At 39.8% G+C, this 21,437-nt stretch overlaps 1 protein-coding gene across 3 annotated transcripts in view; it reads left to right on the forward strand.

Annotated features, from left to right (window-relative positions):
- The window catches only part of SORCS3 (sortilin related VPS10 domain containing receptor 3), a 513,788-nt gene that overhangs the window by 425,855 nt on the left and 66,496 nt on the right, over positions 1–21,437 (forward strand). For all 3 annotated transcript variants that reach the window (XM_016144038.2, XM_036222121.1, XM_036222120.1), the window contains exons 10-13: positions 4,233–4,379; positions 5,978–6,080; positions 11,158–11,234; positions 14,147–14,238. In XM_016144038.2, the coding sequence (XP_015999524.2) occupies positions 4,233–4,379; positions 5,978–6,080; positions 11,158–11,234; positions 14,147–14,238 (419 nt within the window). The remainder of the gene's footprint in view (positions 1–4,232; positions 4,380–5,977; positions 6,081–11,157; positions 11,235–14,146; positions 14,239–21,437) is intronic.

A 21,437-nucleotide genomic window follows, 5' to 3' on the forward strand; every position in this document is an offset into this window, starting at 1 on the left:
CCATAACTGCAGACTATATTTCTTCTTAGTTGCTCTCCACTGATAAATCAAGAAACAAATATTCTTTTCAACATTCTCAGTTATATTATAGAAACATTCTGTGAGCTTCTGGTCTGATGTATTTTTTTTTTCCAATACTTTCCTAGATATTAAGCATTCAGCTTGTAACTCCTTATAATAAAAACGACATATTTTGCAATGCCTTACGCTAGCATTGTTGAATAAATATATAATGTGAGCTACACATGCACTTGTAAATTTTCTAATACCCATATTAAAAAATGTAAAATGAGGCAGGTGAAATTAATTGTAATGGTATATTTTATTTAACCAAAATACCTAAAATATTACTATTTCAGCATGAGTTCAGTATAAAAAGTTACTAATGAGGCACTTTATACTTTTCCATACTGAGTCTATAAAATCCTGAGTATATTTTATGCTTCTCGCATATCTCAATTCATATACCAAATTTTCACCAGAAATACTTGATCGGTATTTACATTTCATAAAATATACGGTAGAAAAAGAAGATTTACATACCCAAGTTATTCCAAACATATTTAAAAGTTTGCCAATAATTGAATCATGTATGAATATTTAAATTGGTTAAAGTTAAATACAATTAAAAATCTATTTCTTGGTTTCACTTGACACATTTCAAATGCTCACTAGCCATATATGGCTAGTGGCTATGATATTGGACTGCACAACTATAAACGATTTAGGGTTCATATTTGTCACAAAATCTGTTTGTGGTAGGTGCCATTCCCCATTGTGCCTATGAGAGTACAGTGTGGTGCAGAAAATTTGTAACGTGGCTCTCAGATCACACAGCTAGTAAATAGTGATAATACATTTGAATGAACCCATGTCTTTGACTAAAAAGTCCAGGCTCCTCCTACTGTGCATTTTTTTCACATTAATTTTTTTAGTGAGATATAATTTATGTACATAAAAAATTACCCTTATGTTATAATAGGGTATATAGTTGTATAATTACCCCACAATCGGGATATAGAACAATCTCAGTCCCATTACCCCCAAATATTCTCTCTTGTGGCCTTTTTGCAGTCAGATCTCCTCCCACTCAAAGCTACTGGCAAACACTGGTCTGATTTCTCTTTTTCTCTGTCCAGTTTTGCCTTTTCTAGAGTATCATATGAATTGAACTGTACGGCAGATATTCTTTTGAGTCTGGCTTCTTGCACTTAGATAGATGCATTTGAGATTCACCCATGTTGTTAAGTATCAATAAATGTTCTTTTTATTGCTGAGTAGTATTCCCTTTTGTGGAATGTTTTGTGGGATATACCATAGTTTGTTAATTCATTCACCAGTTGAAGGGCATTTAAGTTGTTTCCACTTGTGTGTGATTATGAACAAAACTCCTATAAATATTCACATGAACAGTAGTCTTTATTTCTCATGGGTAAATACCTAGGAGTAGGATTGCTAGGTTAAATGTAAGTATGTGTTTAGAAAAAACCAACAAACTGTTTCTGAAGTGGCAGAATCATTTTGCATCTCCACCAGAGATACACAAGAGTCCCAGTTGCTTCACATCTTTACTGTCACTTGATAGTATCAGTTTGCACGTATGTGTGTTCAGCCATTCTGATAGGGGCCCAGTGGTACCTAATTGTGGTACCTAATTTAATTTGAAATTCCTCATGACTGATTATGTTGACCCCACTATACTTGGATAGATAAAATGCAACTCCCTGAGCCATCCTCAGTTCTGGTCTTTTTCCTGTTCTTACTGATGTTTCCTTACTTTCCTTTTCCCTGATGGTTGCCTTTTACCTTCTGTTTTATCATGACCTTAGGTGACCTCTGCTTGGCGGGTTGGACAGTTGGTTATAGACTCCACAGGGACATTTTCCAAACTGACCTTCACTGGTCCCTCACCACAGGTCCCACTCTAGGGACAGCCCAAAGCAGACCATGGTAATTGCTTTTCTCAGCAGAGCCCTGGCTTTCTTGTCCTGAGGGCCCAAGTAGGTGAGAGACAGATGACCATACCACCTGGACTCAATGCTCTGCCAAGGGGCCACTGTTAAGTTTTCTTTTGCAATTCAAATTGATTCCCGTAGCAAAAAATGGGCCGTGTAGGCTTAAAACCTTGTACTGTCCTCTTCTATGGGGACCACCACCAGATGGTGTCCTTCTCTTTGAACTACTGGGACCAACAGCAGCCGTCAGGTCTTCGATTTCAAACAACAGTGGAGGAAGCATGTTTAAAGCAGTTGCCAAGTATCTCCTTTGATGAAGAAGAGTTAAAATGTGTGTCTCTTTATCTAATTCCTTTACACTGCATATAGTGAGAGTAAGTTGTGTTTCTTGAGATATATATGTGTGTGTGTGTGTGTGTGTGTGTGTGTGTGTGTGTATCTCTGTGTGTATGCATACGTGCATACATGGGTATGAGTCTACTAGGCTGCAGCATTAAATGGATTTCATATTTGGGTGGCAGTAAAAAAGTTTGGAAGTTGTTGGCCTAAGGTACACAAAAGCAAAGCAGGGGACAGGGTAACATGAGCCTCACAGGGGCAGATTCAAGAGTCTGCCTTTGTATTTTCTTCCTGGAAGTAGAGAGCAAAGCCCTGGGTACATGTTGGAGTGGGACCATCTGGCTTAGGGGAGATATTTCTTGGAATCATTATATGGTAGTCCAAAGAAAAGCTACCAGCTCTATGGCTAAAGAAAACACCAAAAGGCAGAATTGTCTAACGAAACACACAGATTCCATTCTCTGTGAGGAATAATTGACAGTTTTTTTTTTGTTTGTTTTTTTTTTTTGGTTCGTTTTAAAGACCAAGGTAATCTGAGGGCATTCTAACCCCTGGATGAAGATATAAGATGCCAGGCTTCCTGAAACAGCACGGACCTTATGCAGCGAGGGCAGGGGAAGGGTATGACTGACATGACTCCACTGCCCCCTCCCCACATCTTGGCTTCTCTCCTTACTCACCCGCTGGTCAAGTTGAGAATTTAATCAATTCCATTGTTGGCCACTTGTCAAATACCCCCGGTGGTATCCTTCTCAGATAATTCTGTTTTCCTCCTGACATTCTTTATTCATTTTTGTTTGTTTTAATTTCAGTTGACATTCTTTTTCAAGGTCAGTCAGGTTACTAATTTTTTTTTTCAAATTTAAAAGTCATGAACTAAATTATGTCATTAAAATAAAAGAGCTCACTTCTGTGGAATTCTTCCCTACTGGTATTCTCGCAGAACTGCGATAAACCTCAGTTAACCATGATCCTTAAAGAATGGGAGATAAGTACGATTGAAACTTTGGATCTCTGTGATCCAGAAAACCTGCCATTTAACCTCTCTCTTAAGTATAGTTAAACTATTTTAATTACCTTTCAGCTTTGGAACATACTGGGATTGTATGGGAAGTAAAGGAAACCTTTCTTTGACATAAGCTATTGTCAAAGAAATTCTTATCGCCCAGGATGTAGATATTGTAGGAATAAAGGTTTGAGTGAATCTGTACTTACTCCAGAACCCTTCTAGATCATGAATCTCTTTTTATCTTCCAGCTTCTTATTTTGTGGTGATGCTCTACTCCCTTTGTAATTTCAAGGGTATGTAGATCTCAATAGTCAGAAACTCTGGAAAGAGTGCTCTGCATTGGCTCATTTATCTGTTGCCAGACAACTGAGGGAAGACGAGGAAGGGCAGGCTGATTCTGCCAATTTCAAAGTGACCATTGACTGAGACCCATAGTCACACAGTGAGCTAGTGACACAGCCAGAGACAGATTCTAGGTCACCAAGCTTGATCATCTCCCAAAAGTATTTCAACTTCCATCATTAAGGTTTATAACTCATTGTCTTGAAAACCTGTTTACAAGCCCCTCCTGAGTAAAAACCCACATTCACTAGAAACGAGTAACTCCTACCATTGTTATCAACCATTCTCACCTCAAGGGGAATGCTAATAGTTAATTAAAGATAAGGTCCTGTGAAGCAAAGTGCAGAGACATGTAAGTGGGAAAAAGCAAGTGGGTAAGAGGGGAGTAGGAAACCTGGGCTGTGGGCAAAGGCTGCAGAGATGAACTTTAACTTCTCTTGGAGACCACATGTTATATGACATTTTTCAGCATGTCCCTCCTCTTCTCTCTTGTACCCCAAAGATCCTGCAGGAAATGCTGAAGCTTCTCCAAGACGATTGGGCATTTTGGCCCAACATGGTTTTCCATCTCTCGCCCTTTTTCCTAGGTAGCAGGTATCAAAGGGATATTCCTGGCAAACAAGAAGGTGGATGACCAGGTGAAGACATACATCACTTACAACAAGGGCAGGGATTGGCGCCTCCTGCAAGCTCCAGACGTGGACCTGAGAGGAAGCCCAGTACACTGCCTGCTGGTCAGTCACCTAATCTCATGGGATAAGTCCACAGGGCAGGCTGGTGACTCAGGGATGCTACGTCAGGGGCATTCTTCTAGCAGGGAGTCTTTGGAACTTGGCTAGGGCTGGGCAATTCCCAGGGTGGTGAACTCAGACAGCCATAACACCTAGCTGGAAAGTTCAGTTGACTCCTACAGGCTTTTACTGAGAAAATACCATGTGCTCTAACTCCTAGTAAGATGGAGATCAAAACATGTAAGAAAAAGTGCCTGCGTTCCAGGGTCCCAGACAGAGTTTAATGTGACAACATACCTGTTAACTCATGCTGTTATGATACAGTTTGATAAGTGCTCGATGGATGTCAAAGTAAGCAAAAGTTGCCTTGAAAGCCCAGGAAAGGTCGGGCTGGTATATCCACATGAGATAGTCTGTCAGCATTCCCAAGCTTCCGGCCGTATGGAATATTGGAGTAAGTGCTATGGAGGGCAAGATATATAAGATGCTATTTCTGCCTCTAGGTGCTACAAGTCCTGATGGGGTAGGAAGTCAGATGATTAACAGGGACATTCACAACCCTCAGTGCTGTCTTGAAGAGGACCTAGACAGGAAATTCTTCTAAAATCCCAGAAATGGTTAAGTTTCTCCTTAGCACAAAGTTGACTTTTGCCACTTATTAAAAAGACTTATTAACCACTTATATTATAGACATTACTTTAAAAACTGGAGATAGAGTGGTAAATAGGGCAGACAGGGCCTTTTCTTCTTGGCAATATTGGTGCAACTCTGTTTTTTGCTTTGAGGTGCTGAGAAAGTCAGAGACAAACGCCTATCTCAGGAATTGGTCACAGCATCATTCCCTCCACCTGCCCCTGGCCCCCCACCCCCCCAAAAAAAAACCTTACACAGGGCTTCATCTTATTAACCTAATTTTCTCCATTTTCTGGTTTCATCATTTTCGTATTTTAATTTATTACATATGATATATATAAACAAACATTATACATCCCTATAAATCAATAATTCTTTTAAAGAACACCCAAATAGGGATAAATAAGGACATAAATAAAGAGCATAAACTTATATGAGTTTTTGACGATGGCTTCAAACACTTTAAGTACAATTATAAACAGGAACCAAATACATAAAGCAGAAGCAGAGACAATCTAGTTGAAGAAGAGGGTAGACGGCCTAGAGACTGTTTCATTCAGCTTCCCCTTTTTGCCCCTCTCAGTGGTCCTTTAGAGCTCTAAGAAGCAGAGTGTGATGATTAGGATCAGATATGGGAGAAGGTCAGTGTCACTCTGTGGGGAGAAGTAGTCAGGGAGGCTTCATAAGGCTGGCCTTGAACTAGATCTTGATGAATGGGATGGGGGTGAGGAAAGGAAGGGAGGGCATACAGTTGTGATGGGAGCAGGGGCAGGTGCTCAGGGCAGCTTCTGATGTAAACATATGGGCGATCTCAGGTAGAGATGACTCCTGCCCCAAATTAAGTGTGTGGCTCACATACAATCCTTGAGGTTTCTGGAAGCCTAACATCCGGAAGCCCCACGTCTGGGGGGCGGGGTGTGTGTCAGGAGTTTCCTGGAATGAAGCTATTTTCTTCTCCTCCATTGTAGCCCTTCTGTTCCTTACACCTGCACTTGCAGATCCCTGAAAATCCATATTCCTCAGGAAGAATCTCTAGCAAGGCGACAGCCCCAGGACTTGTGGTGGCTACAGGTAAGGAAGATGTTCCTTAGGCTTCTTCCTCACTGAGGGCTGCTAGAATATTTTTATAACCTCTTTGGACTCATTTGAGCATCGGATGAAAGCTATGGGCACTCTCCCCAGAAAATAGGCAGGGTTCATGCATCCCCAAGGCCATTCTAATAACCCAGGGAAAGAGTCCCAGACTGTTGTAACTTCAAGGTTAGTGTGTCATCCCGCCCAGTCACAGAGCTGTACCCTGTGCTTAGCAGGAGGCTAGAGTTCCTCTCAGGGTAAGAAAGATGGTTTGCAATAGAGAATTCACACTTTAAGAAAATGTGATTCATGAATTTCCTAGCTCACCAAATAAGTTGGGGTAGTTCTCTCTTTACACAGAGGATTCTTTGCAAAGGGTTTCACCCCAGAGCTCTTTTTAATCATGAGGTCTCTGGTGCATGTAAAGGTTTGTTTACACATGATTAACCACTTGCTGAGAGCCTGGGGGAAAAGACCAAAAAACTTAAAGTTGCATTGTTGGAACCAGTGTCCACTGAACATCAATCAGAAATGAAGATAAAGCGACTCCGAAATGAAATTCAAAGTCTCTGGGGGAAGGTGCTCTGATTAGCATGCATTTGATTTACATACACCTTTTGAGGAATACATTGATGGCATAAAGCAAGGCAGGCTTCTAATATTAGAAGTTAGAGCCCTTGTGTTAGGCAGCTTTTTTTCCTAATGAAAGCAGATAAATTCACAGTGACTTCCTGAGATGGAGCATTCTGTTCTTTCTCATCAACCTGAAGCACTGGCTGTGCCATGACCACTTACTTGCTAGACATGGCTTCCTTGTCCAGGCCTCCAGCTGTGAGAGCTTTAAACACCACCCATACCCAACCATTCAGATCAGACTGACAGCTGTCATGGCCTCCTGGCATTTCAGTCAGCTTCTCTCAGCCCCTCAGGGTTGGGGTCTACCATGTTTAACACCACTGGCTTCAGAGAGCCCAGGACAGCGAGCGATGAGGGCAGGCTCTGCTGCTGTTCTGACGACTTGAGGAGTGATCCCCACAGTCTGTAATCCATGTGGCACTCTGGGAGTGCTGCTCTTTCAGCCTCCCCCAAGGTCTGCAGGAGGCCCTGGACCAGAGTAGCAGCAACACTGGAAAACAGTAATCAGAAATAAAAATTTATGTTATTTCAATGTGTACTGTGTAGCCAGGCTTTGTTCAATGTGGCTTCATCACTCTGAACTGTATTTTCATTAGCAAAGCGGAGATAATTGTACTGACATAATAGAATCGAAGGAGTAAATGAAACAATGGACTTAAATGCTCAGAATGTTTCTAGGACATATTGGATGTTACCTATTATCATCATTAATATTACAGAAGTTTAAAAACACTGTTTCTGCAGCAGAAGAATACGATCTGCTCATCTCCTTTAACAGAACCCAGAAATGATGTGTAAACACTGTGCACACACCAAACGCACTCGGGAGCCCTATCACCTGCCTCCCAGGCTGGGCTGTAACACCAGCCTCGTGAATTTGGCTTAATTCTTTAACCTCTAAGCTTCATTTTCCTCATTTGTAAAACAAGAATGTTTTCTGTCTTGTGAGGGTATTTAAGAATTAGAGATGGAAGAGTGTGTCTGTAAGGCGCAGTGGAGTGCTCAGAGCAGTCGTGAATGGAATCACTGGTAGTCATCATTCCCCATGACCAGCAAGGGCCTCTAAATTAATCTGATGTTAAGGCTTTATAAATGAACACATGCAGACATAAAGACTTTTTTAAAAAAAATTTTGTATCCATATATTTCAGAATTGACTAATTTCTTTTTCTCTTCCTTTCGTAACTCTTGTAACTTCGTTCAGCTTTTTGCCAGACCCTGGAAACTCATAGGGACGTAACATAGCTGACGAGATCCTGATGCAAAGCTGGAGGCAGATCCCCTGGCACATGGCTCCTCAGGCCCAGCTTCTCCTTACCTGCCTGTCAGCTCTCCCCGAGAGGTTATTTGCTATCAGAAAATAATTATGATGTTAGTCAAGGGGTTTAATGTCCTGCATGGAGCCTGTCTCTCCAGAACCCTTTCCCACATCGATACATTTCACCTGCCTTCAGGTATCAGTGACCCAGGACTCTTTCCCTTCCATTCCCAGCAATCACTGCCTCTTCTCGTCTCACATTGAGGGAAGCTACATGGATGAAAGTGTATCCCGAGATCCATCTCTAATCCCTGCTGAGGTCACCTCAGAAGGCAGATGGATTCCTAGGCTGGGGAGTTAGGCAATTGCTTTAAGCAAGCAGAATTGCTAGGGTTCTAAATATCCTTACTGCTGTGGTTTGAAGCTGGAATTCATGACCTCACACCTTCACAGTGCCTTGCAGTGTGCAGAACACTTTCCTTGACTTGATTACACAATGACCCTACAATGTAGAAAAGGCTATTACTCTTCCTATCAATTACAAATGAAGAGATGGAGGACACAATGGGGAAGAGGTGTCAGGCCCACATTTCTCTTTGTCCTGAGACTAATCCGTCTAGTAATCATTCAGCCAGACCTAGCCTCGAGCCCCTTTCCATGCCCAGCTCCACAACGACCCCAGCTCCCTGCCACATTGCCTGTAAATTCTAATGTTCAAACCCCAGTGTTGTTCCCTCCATGAAGGCTCTTTCTCTCCTTGTGGTGGGTTGTACACTCTGCTTCCTCCTTTTCTGAGCCCTCATTGCCCTCAATAGGATCAGTGGTGGTGACTGAAGCATCTCGAATTCCAGAGGAATCCAAAATTCTGTCTCGTTCTCTAGTTTCCTCTTTCTCCCTCTCTCCCTCTCTCTACCTCTCACCTTCTTCCCTCCCTTTTATTTTTTTCACAAGTGTTTAAGGAGCAGAAAAGGGTAGCCCTGGGAGGAAATGAAGGCAAAGAAATAAAAGCAAGTTGTTAAAAAAAAAAAAAAAAAAGCTGCCTAAAAATGTAGTGGAGCCTCCATGATTAACCAGCTAAGCTCTTGGTGAGAGAAGAAGAAGCTCTTGGTTCTGCTTCTTCTCTGGTTCACTCCTCCCTCCTTCCTGTCATACCACTTGAGTAGGAAACAGTTACATCTTCCAACCTGGCCAGCAGCCACTTTGGTTAGCCTCTCCAGTTCTACTTTACCCAGTGAGACACATTATTCAGATCTTCCTTCTCTGATACCATAACCTAGACTCTTCCTGTGAGAGATTTCCCATAGGGCTACTTGGGGACTGAACATATTCAAAGATCAAATCATCCTGGGTCCATTATTTCTGTCTCTTCATCTGAGAACTGATTTTCTGGTCCCTGTGTTAGCAGCATTTCTTTCAGGGCTCTTTTTCAATTGACAGAAGATATTTCCAAAAGCAGATTTCACTGTCAGTCTTGGATTCTCACCACCACAAAGCCTCCAAAATTAGTCTAGTCAAGCTTCGAAAGAGAGGCTAAAGATGTTGGTGGAACCAGCTCCTAAAGAGGGTAAGAGGTGATGAGATAGGTCCTCAGAAGCCAAGACAAGGATAACAGATTCTAGCCCTCAGGTGTAAGTCTCTACCTTTCTCTGTCGCCTCCCTCATGCTTGGTAGACATTACTAATCAATGACCATACTCTATTCTGTTGAAACCAAATATGGCTTCAGAACCCTTCTCCGTCCTGTGCTCCAGGCAGCCATCACCAAACAACTCCAGTTGATATTCTCTGCTCCACTCACCTTATCTTTATTTATATCTTCAAAAACCCGTATTCGAAGAAGAAAATTCCAAATTCCAGACAGATCTCCCCAGAATTGCTTGCCATGCCTCTTCCAACTTCACTTGTACCTACTGCCTGAGCCCTAAGCTTCAGGGTTATTTTTGGAAGCATGAGCGTCAAAACAAGTTGGCTAGCTGTGTGCTCCTGATGTTGATGGGAGCTTGACAAGCTGGAGCCTGGCTTTAACTTCTCATTGTGAAGCATTGAATGTCAGGGGCTCAATTAACATTTTCTTTATTACATTGCTATCGTGCTCTTATTTAGGCTACAGATGTGTGGAAGCCAACATTCCCTTCATGCTTTTTTTTTTTTAAAAGAAAAAATATCAGTCAATATGATAAATTCTTACATGTTTAGGATACTTTCCCAGTTCTCAATATCTCCCCAAGTGCACATCAACATTGGAACATGATTCAACCAATTGTTTACTCATTCATTCATTCCACAATTAATTATGGATCAGCTAATTACTATGTTTGCAGTACTGTTCTAGGCTGCGAGAGGGGGTGGGGTGTCCATTGTGGAAACTTGAGCAATATAGATATACTGGAAAATCTTAACTACTTTCTTTTATAATAAACATAACCACAAGGTGATGAAGTACAAGAGGAAGAAATAGAAGGAGAGAGAAAAAAAAGAGGGTGCAAATCGATAGAAGCAGTGAGTACTGTCATTCTAGGCACAAACCAGGTGACTTCTTTACCTGCCACGCTTGATGTCCCTGGCCTGCTAAATATAGTTGTCTTATTCTGGGCACTCTATAACTTAGGTACATGGTCTGTACTACTGGGTGACCAAACTGCCTAGTACTCAAGAGACATGTTGACAAGTTGAAGTTAAAAACACACATACAAACACACACATGGATGCGCGCACACACACACACACACACACACACACACACACACACACACACACACATACTCACTCACATACTCCAGTTTTTTAGGCTAAAATATACCTGAGGAAGGAGGTGTCCTTAGCGCCAGCTTCTCCATGCATATTTACTTTTCCGCTCTCGGCCACCTGTGGGAACAGCTGTTCAGATCAATTTTTAAGAGATTATTGGTATACGGAATGAATAGTTCAAGAGGTTCAAGCTAATCAATCTTTAGTCTTTAAGTCTTATCATTTAAAGATGCATTCCTGTTATATTAACTTTTTTCCTATATTGGGTTTATCTTCCTGGTAGGTTTTCGACATGGCACAGGAAAGAGCTTGCACAAATCAACCCGATACATCACTTAGAAAACCTTTACTCACTGCTGCCCTCTCTCCTAACCCCATGCACATGTAATCTGAAAACCGTCTGACGATTTCAAATCCTCTGCTTATGTTTCAGGCAACATCGGCCCGGAGCTCTCATATACTGATATCGGCGTGTTCATCACTTCTGATGGGGGCAACACGTGGAGACAGGTAACTGGGAAATTCAGGGACAGGGAAGAGGGATTTAGGGAAATTTCTGCCAACAGTCTCCCCTTCCTGTCAGTACCAAGGCTCGTTATCATTTTGTGGTGGCAAAGAAATGGAAGCAGCTGTTCAGTTAGGTCGGTTGGGCTGTCAGATGAGATGGGCAATGAGGTCAAATGGGAAGCGCACTGGGCAGGAAATAAGAACTGGAATTTTCCCAATTCCTTCATTCTTTTACTTGGCAATATATAAAGAACAGTCACTGGATACTAAGTACTGTGCTGGTTGCTAGGGCTACAACTGATAAAATGGTTTCTATTATTAATGTGCCATGGGAACTTAGCAATCAGGTCTCTTTACCTTTGGATCTGTTTCTTTTTCTACAAGATGAAGTGGGTAGAATACTAAACCAGCAAAGCTATGGGAAATCTGGGGTTGTTTAACTATTGTGTAGGCCCAGCCATAAGTAAGTATGAAACAGCTTGATATATACATGACTACATGAGAAGATAACTCAGTTGTGTAAACATGTGCAGCAGCACTGTCCAATAGAATATTCAGCAGTGATGGAAAGGTTCTGTATCTATGCTGTCCCATGTCATTACTGGGCACTTGAAATGTGGCTAGTGTGACAGAGGAACTGAATTTTTAATTTTATTTGTTTTAATGAATTTCAATTTGAATTGTCTCGGTGGCTCCTCTATTGGACAACACAGATTTATATAATTCAGCTAGGTGTCAAGTACTGAAGTGAGGAGGCACTTCAATACTTCAGGTCCATTTCCTCAAGGAACTCAAAATTAAGTAGAGGAAAGGGGCTCATAAATAACTAACCAGAGCGTAGGGTGATTGTATTGTTTTAGTGACATTATGAGCATACTGAGAAAAGGGAAGAATTGTTCTATTTGGGGAAACTGGGGAAAACTTCATAAGAATTGCTGACATTTTAGTTGAAGTCCTAAAGGTAAGCAGGTTTCTACCCGGGGTAGTAAAGGGAAGAGCCCTGAGTGCCCTAATGATGAAAATGAAGTCACTGTCTGAAATCTAGTTAGATAAGTTCCTGTTTGGGCCCCTTAGTGAAGATCGTCATGACCATCACCAACATCATCATCACCACCCCATTGTCACCGCTGTCACCACTAGCACTAGCAAAAAAATTTACCAACCATTTAAAGTACTACAAAGCATATAACAAAGAATAGTTAAGTTTCCTACTCATAAGGCCATTATCAGGTGGGTAAGGAACAGACACATAAATAAAAACTTGCCTTTAAAATATAAGATCATCTATTGTAAGTGATGAATGAGGAGGGAAGCCGGAATGCAAACTCTTTTAGTATAGAAACTCCAAACAAACAAACCCTTGTTCCTGCAGCTCAAGAAATCGCTCACTTAGCCAAGTGGTGACTGCAGCATTCCTTCCTCGTGCTGGTACTACTCTGCTTTTCTTGCCTCCGTTCCCAAACAGCTAAGGTTTCCAGTTTTCACTGCAATGCTGGACAGGGCAAAAGTTGGCAGTGGCTAGAATGATAGTATTGAGAGAAAAGTGTGAGTATAACTTTTCTCTCCTCTCCAGTGCCAAAAATCTTCTTTTAGTGCTCATCCTCAGACTTCAGTCTAGCATCTCCATTATGCTGCTTTTCACAGGGCCCACCCGTGAGCTCTGGAGAGAAAATGCTAGTGTTGTAGATTCAGAATCTATGTTTATATCTGAAATAGAAATAAATGCCCCTTATGTCCTTTATGCATTAAGATTCACCATTAGTGTGGACATTTTTCTTTCCTTAAAAGTCACATATGGGAAAGGAAATCAATTGAGGTTTAGGCATGAGAATCCACTTGCTTTTTTTGCTATAGTATTCCCTGGGACATATGTGTAGGAGGCCCCATTCCTTCTACTCCCTCCCTTTCAAAACTGTTTATACCTTCTTACCCCTTGTAGTACTTTCCACCATCCTAACCTCTCCATCTAAGCTGTGAGAGCCACCATTAGTACTTAAAAGCTAAAGGAATTCTTTCCAATTCTACTTTCCTCTAAAAGATCTAAAGTAAGGGATTTGGTGTCTGCTGGAGAAATGTTTTTTCCTGTTTCACTTTGTAGATTTGAAAGTCATATATTTCTCTGCATAATAGAAGCATTGGTATATGTGGGATTAGGTCTGAAGTTCTCTTAGCATAGAGCCTTGCATTATAGTAGATGCTTAGAAAGTACCTGTGTAGATGGATAGATGGATCACTGAATGAATGAATGAGTGAGTAGATGGATGATTAGGTGATGAGCAAATGGATAAATGAAAGAATGAATAACTTTAGGTCTCTGGAAGACTTGTGTCCCAATGAGCACTTAGAATAAGGGTCCCCAAACACCAAACTCAGGTCTTCATCCATCTTTTATGGATCGTAGGAGGTGGTGACTAAGTCTGAGAACTCAGTCATCCTATATACCATAATTTCTAGAGAAATGTCTTTTAATTTCCTAGATAATTTACAAACAGCACTATAAAACACAGACTGCTTATAAATTAGCCAACATCTGAATAGATGAGGGAGAAGAAATAGCTAAGCAACAATCTACTAAGATACAGATGGGGAAACTTATCTAGTGAGCATGCATCTCGTTTCCTCCCCTTCTTGTAGCACATTTGTTCACAGCACTAGTGGAAAGAGCCATGAAAATGTCATTTCCTTAACCTAGTGACAGTTAATTTGTTCTCTGCAAGCCCATTTCTTCTATTAATTTGTTCTCTTTAAGCCTTTCATCTATTAAATAGGGTGATCCTACTGGCCAAACTGCCTAACAGGGATGTTGGAAGGCTCGGAATTGAGAAGAAACGATGTACGTGAAAGACTTTGTAAACTGTCAAGCACTGTGCAAATGTAAGGTATTGCTATGATCATTGTTGTTGTTGTTGTTCCAGATCTTTGATGAAGAGTACAATGTCTGGTTCCTAGACTGGGGTGGCGCCCTCGTGGCCATGAAACACACACCTCTGCCAGTCAGGCATCTGTGGTAAGGACAGCTCCCTACCTTATTAATGAGAAACGTTTTAGTGGAAAGGGTTCGGGCAAGTTATTCTGCATGGTTTTGTGCCCCTTTACCCATTTTCTCATTCATGTATTCATCCATCTATCCATTTAATATACATTATATCATCTAACTCAGTTAGCAGCAATAGTCCAAATAATTTAGATGGGAAGTATGATGAATAGGGTGGGGTGGTAGGAATGGATGCTGAGATTAAAAAAAAAAAAAAAAAGCAAGATGGAGTTCTGAGTTCAAACTTACAACAATAAGGATCCAAAATATGGTAGATCTTTTGAAGTTGCTTCACGAAGAATGTTAGGTGCATGTAGCAGATACTAAGTTCAGTATGTCTGTGAGTTTGAGATGTCTGTGAGTATTCAAGCAGAGATGACCAGTAGTTGTCAGATATATTCATCTGAAAGTCAGGAGAGAGGTCCAGGCCAACACTCTAGATTTAGAGTCATTTAGCCATTAGGTGGTAATTAAAACTGTGGCAGTGGGCTTGATGCCTCAGGAGAGGGGAGCGGCTACAACAAGGAGAAACCCTGGACTCCTGTGGAACACCGGTGAACACCATCATGCAGAGCAGGAAAAAAAATTACAGAACAGACTAAGGAGAAATAACCAAAAAGATAAAACCCAGGAGAAATGTTTTCATAGATGCTGAAGGAAGAGGTGAAGAATAGCAACCAATTCTATAATCAGATTAAGTCAGTTATGGAGTGAAAAACACTAGAATTAGGCAATATAAAATGTCATTGGTGAGCTTCGTCAGAGTGGATTCAAAAGAAGTGGGGTTGAGAAGTAGATTGCAATAGATGTATGAATGAATAAATGATAAGCAATAGGGTAAAGTAGAGACAGTTTAAGTAACTTTTCTCAAGAAAGTAGATTATGGAATGAAGCTGAGTGTATGTGTACAAGACCCTCCAGTGTGGCTAAAGAGCCGAGTTAGGATATATTATTATGACAATGATTATAATGATGATGTTACTATTGTGTTCATGTTTGGCAGAGAGCTTAGATAAGTCTCATGTGTGTTTATATCCTGAAGGGAAAGAATTTCAGGCTTCAGATTTAGCTAAGTGAATGTTTGAGAGTGAATATTTGATAGTAGAGAATACGTTATGTTATCTAGAGTACACTTGGGGTTGGATTAGCCATAGTCTGGAGGATGGACCTTGGCTTAACTACCAGGCCCATGATTTGTGGAATAAGAGCTTTTAGAGTAAGAGTAGATCATTGCTTTTTTTATTGGAAATCAAAGCAATGCCGATTAAAGGATGTTGGTTGTAAGTGTTGCTGGAATCCTGAAGGAGAATGGAGTCCTGCTTCATATGTAAGTAGATTTCATGCAGCAGGTGGCACGGAAGCTGATTCTTGAAAATAATTTTGCCAGGAGTAGGAGGAGTGGTGGGAGGCAAGCCAAAGAAAGAGACAATTCCAACCAAAGCCAAGAATTCAGGAAATGTAGGGTGTGCTCAGATGACTATATTTGATTGGAATCAAGACTGTGAGTAAGTAAGGGTGAGTAAGACTCAGAAGAACTTAAATGTCAGTTTAAGGGGTCAGGTTGAGCCTGTATATAATTCCTTCTACTCTGAAGACTGATCTCTGTGTGGAGGGAACAGCTCTTTCTATTGAAGGCTGAGTAGGACTTACACTCTCAGAGAGAAGAGTTTGGCCCTTAAAACAAGTTTATTTTTTAACCAAGAAAAGCAGTCCCTATCATGATCATCTAAGAACCTCCATCTAAAACTCAATAAGAGAATTAATAAATGCTCTGCAAACAGATGTAGCTGGGCAGATTTCTTCCACTTAAGTCATAGGAGGAGGTTGCAATGCCGTCTGACACTTGACCATCGCCCTTCTGCTATTTCTCCTTCATTATAATAGGAATGTAGTATTTACTTAATGATTGATTTTTAGAGCATTTTACACAAAAGTTTCCTTGTTTTAAAGAAGAAAGGAGTTTGTCATTATTATTTTTTGGTGATAGCAGTGGAGAGTATATTTGGCATGGAAGGAGTGTATGGAGCAAAGGGTCTAGAGAGAGTTTTGGCCTTGGTAGATCTTAGCATCTTATATCCAACCAATCAGTCTGTTCTGCAGTAGTTTCTCTCCAGAGACCTGATTACTTCCAAAAGGAGCACTTGCCTGGGAATGTCTGAAGGGAAACCATCGATATTGGGGAAATAATTGAATATTCACTCAGGGATATGCAGGTAGGATCAAATCATGTCTTTCAAAGTCATCAGTACAAAGTTTGAGTTTTCCTTTGTTCTATGACATATCTCTTATTGATAAATATATTTATAGAGCTCAGAAAAAATAAGCTGTATTCCCATTGAATTTCCTGTTACAATAATGATAATACTACCCTGCATCTGTGCACCTACTTCAACTTACACAGGATTAAAAATTATTTTTCGTACTGAGCTTAAGATAGCATTTTCTCCATGTAAAAAATGTTGACACTCATTTGTCATAAATGCAACAAATGTTTCCCTGAACTTGGACATCACCCACTATTTCTGCTCACTTTCTTATCTATGAATGCCTTTCTGAAATAATGCCTGCAATGGTTAAATGCCCACTATTAAGTGTGTTAGGAAACAACAACCACAAATAACTCATTCAGGAATTCTCCTCTACACTTCCCTTACAAAGGCTAAGTGAGTGTTTTATAAGGGCTTGACCATACCATTATCATTGATGTTTCCCTAAGAAATTCTTAACTGATTTTATCTCCTGCTTATAAATTGCAAGCTTATGAAACTCAAACAGTTTCTTCATTTCCAGTATCTTCTAATTAAGTCACAACCTTCAAGATAAACACATAGCTCATTTTAAGTGGAAGAAAGATTAAGTAACCAGTTTATTCTTATTTTCTATTGAATGTCTTAGAATGACATTATTTTGTATACAGATGTATATATATTTGCATAAGAAAAAGACATCAACCTATCCATTCTCACCCAAGGGTATAGTGGCTCTCAGATTTAAATAATAACTGCATTGCCTTTCAGAGAAAATAGGAGTCATAATTGAAAAGCTGAGGAATCTTTAGCTAGGCTAACAAGGCATGCTGTTTTCTATAAATCGAAACGATAGGGAAGTAGATATGGATGAAGACAAAACAGCATAGTAATGAGCACATTTATTTGTGACCTTGTACATTTGGATGCATGGAGATTAGAACCTAAGTGCTATTTCAGGTAAGCTTTCCATCCAGTATTACCTTTGTACCTTAGAAGCATTAGAGTGAAATGAACAATGCAATGCAGTGCTCTAATGAAAGCTCACAATAGACCAATAGACAGGGCTAGTAATCGGCAGGTGGCCCAGAGTCCTACTGTTTGCTTAGCCCTGATAAGCTTTTAGTGTCTCCTTTCTATGAGATGTTCTTAAAACACAAAGTGAAACATCACCTGGCCTTTTTTGTTCCCTTGTTCTTCTGTAAATGATTGTGAGCACTAGCTTTTTGTTCAGAGAAACAGTCACATGGAAACAATAGTTCTAGCCAATATATTCCTCTGAGAAGTGAAAGTGCATGTGCTACTCTGAAGAACTTCCAGGTGGCTAAAATGCCATCACCTCCTGCACGGCAATAAAATAAAGTGGAGCAATACATCTTACCAAAGGGAGGGACATTGATTCTCAATGACCATTATAACTATTTCTGTACTAGAGACTTTCGGGGAGGGCCCTAGTTGTTCTTGGAAGATTCTGTTCCCTTTAGTAGATCTTATCTCCATATCATAGTCTACATGTAGTCTACTCTCACACCTAGTGTAGCAGATACCTCTGTGACATCTAAAGGGTTACTCTACTTCACTAGAATACCACAGTGCTGACCAAAGTTGCAAATACCCAAGACAGAGAGTTCTCATCTTGTATAATGGCTTTAGTTTGTTAGAAAGATTGTTTCTGTGCTTAACAATAATAATTCTGTCAGTCAGTTTTTGTTTTGCTTGCTAGATTTGCACAGAATGTCTGTTCCAGAATTGCATGTGATTTTAGAGCTTTGGAAAGAACCATAACTGGAAATGACCTCAAGAGATTTATTTGTATACCCTTTATAAGTTCTGGAGAAGGGTCTGATATGCAACTCAAGACAGATTCTATGCATTTGTTCATGTACTTCTCACCTATTCATTGAGAATATACTGTTTACCCAGAGTTAATATAGAGGTTGGGAGATATCAATGAACCAGGCAAAATACTCTTGAGCTTACGTTCTTGTACACAAATATTTAACAATGATCTTTAAAAGAATTATGAGAATGGAGTCTTTTCTGTCTTATTTTATCTATATCATAATTGATATTTTCATGCATCTAACTGTATTCTCTCAGATTTCATTCACAGACATTACCTCTTTTCAGTAGTCATTAAATCTCATTATTTGTGTTTTTGATTTAACTATTCGGAAGCTTTCTTACAAAAAAAATTTAAAAGACAACAGTAATTCATTCAGTTCTATGCTGCTTTCCCCTAAGCTATTTTCAATTCATATAACCTGTTTCTAGAACAACTTATTTTTTACCTTTAATCACATTGTCAGTTTTCTACAATGATTGAAATTGAACATGATATATAGGATCTCATAGAAGGGTAATTTCTTTTATTAAACATGTTATCTAGAACACATACTAGACTCAGTGGCTGAATTATCTCCCATAGTACTGCTATTGCTGGGAAATATTTACTTTGTGATTGACAATGACCTCAGGTTTTGTGGGTTTTTTTGCTGTTATTATTTTTTTTTTAGCTTGGATTTATCATTAGTTAATATTTTCCTTTCTTTGCTGTGGAGCTTTTTTCTTTTTCTTTTTTTTTTTTAATTAAGCAACATACTTTAATTTGGTCCTACCTTATAAGCAACTCCTCAATCTACATTCCAAAGTTTGATCACTCCTCAGAAATCCAGATCGATCTATCCAAAGGTCTCCTTGACAGTGTCATGACATGGAAGTCCACACAGTGTCATGATATGGACCAAACAGAAACAAACAAAAATCTTTGCTTCTCCTGTTCTTTTCATTTCCCTATCTCAGTTGTTTAACCCCAAAATCCATGTTTTTCATAATATTTTTCTTTTGCTCAAGCACTCGACAGATATTCCATCCCAAATACTATTGCCTTCCCCTCTAAAAATACCCTAAATTTTTTCACCTCTTTTCTGTCTCTACCTTTATCCAAACCCCTTCTCTTACTTGGTCACTTACAATCACCACACGTCCATCCAGTTTATCTCCTTGCATCCATTTTGGGCCCTGGCAATTTGTTCACCACAGAGAAATAAAGTTATATTTTAAAGTTTAAATAGAATAATATTTTTCTCATTTCAGGTGGGAAAATATCCTTTCTAGTCTGGCCTAGGCATACTTTCTTGACTCCATTTCCTTCTACTAATTTCCTTTCCCACCAATCTACAACCACTGACCGTCTTTCTGTTCTTCCCATAGAGCAACATCATTTCCCATTAAATCCGCCCTGTGGAATGGGTCTCGCCCTCATCTTTGCACAGCCAGTCCCTCATTATCATTCAGATCTTAGTTTAAATGTCACCTCCTCAGAGAAGACTTTTTAAAACTTCCAATAAAAAGTAGCTGTTCAGTCATTATCACATTACTCTATTTTTCCTTCATGACATTGACTTCTTCCTCATATTTTCGTATCCATTTATCTGCATCTTTTTTGTGTTTTCAAACTAGGCTGTAAGTTCTGTTGAAGCTAGAGCTTTTCTTTTCTTATTCACTGTTATGTCCCTAATCAGAGGCCACTGCCAGATCACGCATGTAGTAGGCATCAATAAGTATTTGACAAATTAATTTTATCTTATTTTGATTTTGTCATCCTGTCTTACTACTATTTGGAGGCCAATTGTAACTTTACTTCTCTTTTCCCGAGTATTGGCAATCCTACCAATTTCAATTTCACCTGGGGACCTAATAAGGAATTCCCAATTCCTTTGTCTTGGTCATTAATGAGATATTGAACTGAGGAGGAAAAGGTGAATCTCAGGGGGATACCATTCAATATGGTTACTTCAAAACATTTAAAACCTCCTAGTCATCAAAAAGAATCACTCTCACGAATGGCCGGCTATCCAGACCCAAACTTCTGATACTCAAAAGATTAATTTTTTTAATGTTATATATTCTTCGAAGTTTTTTATGAGGTTTTCTTGTTTTGTTTTAAATACTTAGCTCAGCCTGGGATAATCAAGTGTTAGGAATGACTGATCTCAGAAAGTCAACCGAATGGCACAGTTCTGGGTTTCCAAGTGGTACCTTGACTATAAACGAGTCACAGGAGTCATGCCCCACATTGGCTCTAGAGACTTGACCCCTAGCTTATGCTTATCTTATGTCATCTCTGGACTTGGTTATTAAATATGTTAGCTTTCCCATCTGGATGTTGGCATTTCTCATTTTTCCTACTGATCCCATTCTTTCCTCTAACCCATGCTTCTGCTTTTTCCATATGAATTCACTTTATACATCTGGGCTTTTATTTTCCACAATTTCTCTGTCCATCTTGGCCTTAGTTTTTCTCTGGAGCTTTTCATTTTGAAGCTGGAAAGCTGTGATGGTCCCTTTGGGTCTACTGTGAGGTGACTTATCTTCACAGATAACATAAAGATGACTGTCCTCTGCCCTGTTATTAAAGGCAGTGGTATGAAGGCTTCTCCTTCCCTGGGAAGCTGGTGACACTCACTACAGTTTGCTGTGCTAGTGCTAATAACTGACCTTCGTGAGTAAGGAAATTTGGAGAATGAGACAAGAACAGAGGCCTTCAGCTCACTTTGATTTGTTTCTATTGAGACAATAGCCAAATTATCCAAAGTCACACACACAAAAAAAAAACCCAAGGTATTAAACAAATGTTTTCTTACCTCCCTGACTTGCCACACACGGAGTTAACAACTTAGTGGGCATGGAACACTCTGAAACAACTGTGATTGATTTAGGAACCAAGAGGGTACATGGAAAAAAAAAAAAAAAGAAAATAGTAGTCTACTTTTAATCACGTTTTTGTTTTCACTTTTATAATGAGAACCTCATTCCAAGAAAAGCAGTTTAGATCTGCCCAACTTTCTCTGAGTCAATTGAGAAGATTATTTAACCTTCAGATTATGACAACAACAAGGCTGAACTAACCAAGTTCTTAAAAGT

Source organism: Rousettus aegyptiacus, unplaced genomic scaffold (genome assembly GCF_014176215.1).
Source record: "Rousettus aegyptiacus isolate mRouAeg1 unplaced genomic scaffold, mRouAeg1.p scaffold_m13_p_6, whole genome shotgun sequence".
Lineage (NCBI taxonomy): Eukaryota > Metazoa > Chordata > Mammalia > Chiroptera > Pteropodidae > Rousettus > Rousettus aegyptiacus.